The sequence below is a fragment of the Brachionichthys hirsutus genome, chromosome 16, assembly GCF_040956055.1.
Source record: "Brachionichthys hirsutus isolate HB-005 chromosome 16, CSIRO-AGI_Bhir_v1, whole genome shotgun sequence".
Lineage (NCBI taxonomy): Eukaryota > Metazoa > Chordata > Actinopteri > Lophiiformes > Brachionichthyidae > Brachionichthys > Brachionichthys hirsutus.
The window spans coordinates 1,753,599-1,758,153 of record NC_090912.1 but is presented as its reverse complement, the minus strand read 5'-3'; the positions used below and the strand labels follow the sequence as shown (position 1 = coordinate 1,758,153).

Below are 4,555 nucleotides of genomic sequence, written 5' to 3'. Positions count from 1 at the left end.
GGGGGGGCACTGGGTCGGTCCGATCCATCTTAGCCATTAATATAAAAGACTGAACTCCGTAACCGGTGAACTGAGGGTGTAAAATGTTTGCTTGGGATCAATCTAAGAGAGGAATTCACTTTCAGCCAGTCGGTTCTTTTGTCTCTCTGTTCACGATGACGCTTCAGGATCAACGCGCAAAGATCACAGATGAAGCGCGCCTGCGTTCCCCATCACGTCGAAGCTTGGGCGCTTTTGGAACCAGAGCAGGACGAGGCACATTTATTGATGATTGGGTTGATGTTTTGGAGTATTTTTTTTTCCCGAATATAACTTACCTTTAATTTCGCTTTTAATCCTCAGGACTACAGAATAATTTGATTTATGAAGGAGTTCTGTAGGAAAATACAAGTGCAGATATTTCTTTCCATAAGAAACTGAAAATCTTTACACATCGAGAGCTGAACAATATACTTCGCTCTTCATCTCTTTATTACTGAGGAGGAAGAGGGGCATGGATGGATGCAGGCGGATCGAATTAAAGCAGCGGAAATAACAAAAGGTATAAAATATGGGAGAAACGTGGAAGGAAATTGGGAGAGAGGACGATCCGTCCATTTCCTCCCCGATTCCCGGGACACGCCCAGCGTCTGCCTCGCCTCACCTGCTCGTGGGTGACGGGGATCAGCCGCTGCTTGGAGAGTTCCCTCAGGGTGCCGACGTCCGTCCTCATGTCCAGCTTGCAACCCACCAGAACCACTTTGGCGTTGGGACAAAACTCCTGCGTCTCCCCTTGCCACTGTGGAGACAGATGGACCGGGAATAAGGTGAACGAGTCGACACCTCCGAGTCAGACGCGAGATGATTCAAGGAGTTCTGCTTCTCCTACATTTCCTGAATTCCATAGTCTCTCCCGTTGCATAATGAATTATGGAATTTTCTTTCACGCAAGAAAAATTTAATCTTCATTTTCTTGTTTTGAAAGTTATTTTTCTTTCGTCGAGCTGGAACCCGATTATTTTGAGATTAAGTGAAATGATGCTGCCGCACGAACAGATAATTCTATGAGCAGTTTCTCCTCAAACTCTCTTATATTATATTCATGCCCATATTTTCCGGAATCCTCTAAACATTTCGTCCTTGCTTTTTTACCCCCCCTGCACAGTTGACACTCGAGGTGACTTTTAGACACTTCCACCTCGAGATTAGATGTCACCTCAGCTGAACCGACACCGGACGTCCTCCCCGACCAAGAATTATTCCACATGCCGTGTTGTGGAATGTCCGGATTTCCATTTACGCATCAGTTCGGGAACAACCTTTGACCTTTAAAGTCCATCCCTATTCACCCAACAGCATCCAATCAAACGCTTTGAGTGCTAAACCCTCTATCCTCCCCCCCAGCTCTCGTCCGGGAACCTTTGCGACCCCGCTTGATACATAGGTCAAGAGTCTAATTTGGGATGGTGACTGTGCAACAGCTTCTCCATGCGCCCCCCCCCCCCCCCCCCCCCCTTGAAGGATTACCAGGGTGACAGCTCGGGGTCAGGGTTCAAGGCGACCCCATGCTGAGGGATTCATGGGAAAACCCAGAGCTTGACGGCATCCCCGCCTCCCCGTGTTGACGGAGCGCACTGAGGCTTGGGAGTCGTCGATGTGTTTAAAAGGAAAGGGAAAAAATAAAAGGTGTCTCGGGTTGGCGCTCCTCGCCTGCCACGGCGATTTAGTGGCTCCCCTCAGACCGCTAAACGCGTCAGCGTCCCGGCCGTGGGAACCGACTTCGGGCCACATGGAGCGCAGTTCAAAGGAAAGGCAAACACGTGGCTTCAAGATGGGAACCCAGGAGGAGGCGCAGGAGGAGGCGCAGGCCTGCTTTACATGACACGCACACACACAAACACCCCCATTAACTTGGGTGTCTCTATGTATACAATAGGTTTTACCTCCAACTGTAAAAACACGTCCCTGACCACGTCCCTGCCCCGCCAGCGCCGGGCCCCCGGCCTTCACGCCAAGCTCATCTGAACCGTACGGCGCCTTAGAAACATTAACTAGCAGCATCTGTCCAGATGTTCTGCATGAAAGTTACATTTTAACGCCTGCAGAAAGCCAGGTCTAGAAACGTCTAACGGGCACTGCTAAATTGCGTAGCCGGTATTCATCTCGAGCCCAAAGCGTCTTCCTCGCATTCTTCAAGCCGACCCTCCGTTCCTCAGCGGGACGAGGGACAACTGGCCGTTGATCCAAAGCGTCAAGAGGAGGAATGAAATGTCAAACACTGACCTTCTTTATGACGCTGTCCAACGTCTCCGGGCGGCTTATGTCGAAGCAGATGAGGACGGCGTCCGAATCCGGATACGCCAGCGGCCGCACATTATCGTAATAGGAGGAACCTGTGGACACACGACAACATACGGAGGTAAGGTCACAGCGTCTTCTGAGACTCCACCACGCTAATAGCGCCACGAGGCGCTTCATCCCGACCACATGGCCTTTGTGTCAACTATAGAAGCGTAGGGCAACCCCCCCCCCCCCCCGGAAAGTAATCTAAAAGGTCAACAAAACACGGCTAACTCATTAAAAGGAGGCGCCGACATGACCTTGGATACGCTGCAGCTTGGATGCAAATGAATCCCAATCTGAACGGCGGTGAGAGCGTCTTTATTTCTTAACCTTTTTATCACAAAGCTTCTAGAGTTTCTCAAAAGGCGAACTCTAAATTGAAGAATTGCGGGGCCAGGATGGAAGACGTTGTACGCGGCGGATTACTAAACAGAACCGCGAAGGCCAAAATTAAAAGGTTAAACCTTTATAGTCGCTGGAATCATCCCGGGTTTAAAGTCCTCCATTTATGTCGGGCCTGCGAGCAATCGTTGGTTTCTGCACCTCAATCTAACTTGAAGGCGGCGTGTCGTTCACAAGCCGCTCGCTTACATGGCTCTTGCACTCAGAGCTCTCATTAGAAAGCTTGTAAAAATATATATGGGCAGTTCTCTGAAATGCGGATGGGGGTGGGGGGGCGGCGGGCTCCTGGGAGCTGGTACTGCACATTTTGCAATGTGGAAAAAAACAAAACTCCAATATTGGATTTAATCCCCCCCCAACAAACAGATTATGATTTGTCATTATCTTTGTTGATTTCACGGTTGACTCCAGGGGGGGCCGCCCTCGTCAGCCGCTTTAAAGCGGCGTGCGCGTTTGTTCTCGGGTAAACGCCGTCTGCACAACGACACGACAGCCAGTTTGAGCATCAGTGTTCTCTTTGTTAATGATGGAATGAGTCCGTGACAATAGCTGCACGCAGCCATAATCCACCTCCATTCAGCCGGCTGTGCATCATGACCCCCCCCCACGCCTCGCCGAGAACAATGCAACAGGCTGCACATGAAAGATGCATGCTTTTCCACTGGAGGGGGCACCCTTTTCATTCCATCCCATCGCTCATCAAAATGCACTTAAAGGCCAACAAATATGCTGAATCTGTTCTTTGGAGACGTTTTACAGAAAGGTTTTGGAACATGCATTGTTAATGTTGAGATCTTTTTTCTCTGCACGCCGGGGTCAATATGCATTAAAAGCCTCAATCTCCACTTTAGCGTGTGGCGTGCAATCAATTTGCTTCGAGGTCCAGTTGCAGTTGGCTAAGTAGAGTATTCCTCTCATCCTGGGGGGGATCCTGAGATATGAAATCCATCCAGCGAGTTCCGGGTTTCTCCGAGCTTTCCTCCCTCCGAAGCCCAAACCGCCTCCTCTGGCTACTTTTGGAATGAAGGTGCAGACACTCTACGCCGAGCTCCCTTCTTAGAGCCACACTCCCTCTCTAAGGCTGAGCCACCGTTCAGCAGACGGCCAGGCAATTCCCTGATCCCGAACTGGATGTGGACCAACACAGCCAGATCTGGATCTGACTGGAACACCACGAGTGGCTCATGCCTGGGTCTTTGTCAAGCTACAAGTGAAAGTGAAACTACATCTGGAACTGTAAAAAAAAACTCGTATGTGGTCCGAGATCAACCCCAACACAAAAGTTCATGAAAACTATTGATTGCTTTTTAAACTGCCTTGCAGGTAAGGGTTAGCGTTAGATCTCTCTCTTGGGCCTCGAGTCGAAACCACTCCAACTTATTGTGCTTTTTAACCGCAGATATCGAAAGTGATCTCAGAATGCTATTTACGTACAGCGCAGAAGAAAGAAAGACAAAATGACATTTTAACCTGCGCTCTTTGTGTTCGTGGTAATTCAACCCCCCCCCCCCAGTCCTCGCCTTATTAACAGAAGATTGCAGCTTTCTTTTGCTGCTGAGCGAGCAGGAGCAACACAAAGACGGGAGCCGGGTTCCAAGAGTCAGCAAAGCAAACGCCGAACGGTCACACATGAGGCGATGCCGCTGCCGAAGCTGTTTTTTTAAGTATGTATCGCAGCGGAGCAGACCTGTGCTGAGGCTGGAGCTGAAGAAAAGAGGAAGAGCAAGAAGAGGAGGGGGGGACAGGAGAGATTTAACGACTCTGGGGTGAGGGCGAGATGCGGAAGTATGCACCCGAGGAATTAAAGCAGAATCCGAATGAGGGCGAAGAG

General features: G+C 49.9%; 1 protein-coding gene across 1 annotated transcript in view; it reads right to left on the bottom strand.

Moving 5' to 3' along the window:
- The window catches only part of rnd2 (Rho family GTPase 2), a 3,886-nt gene extending 1,429 nt beyond the window's left edge, over positions 1 to 2,457 (bottom strand). Inside the window, exons 1-2 of the mRNA XM_068749737.1 lie at positions 2,263 to 2,457; positions 644 to 778 (exon numbers count right to left, since the gene is read on the bottom strand). Of these exons, the coding sequence (XP_068605838.1) occupies positions 644 to 778; positions 2,263 to 2,457 (330 nt within the window). The remainder of the gene's footprint in view (positions 1 to 643; positions 779 to 2,262) is intronic.
- Between the last annotated feature and the right edge of the window lie 2,098 nt (positions 2,458 to 4,555).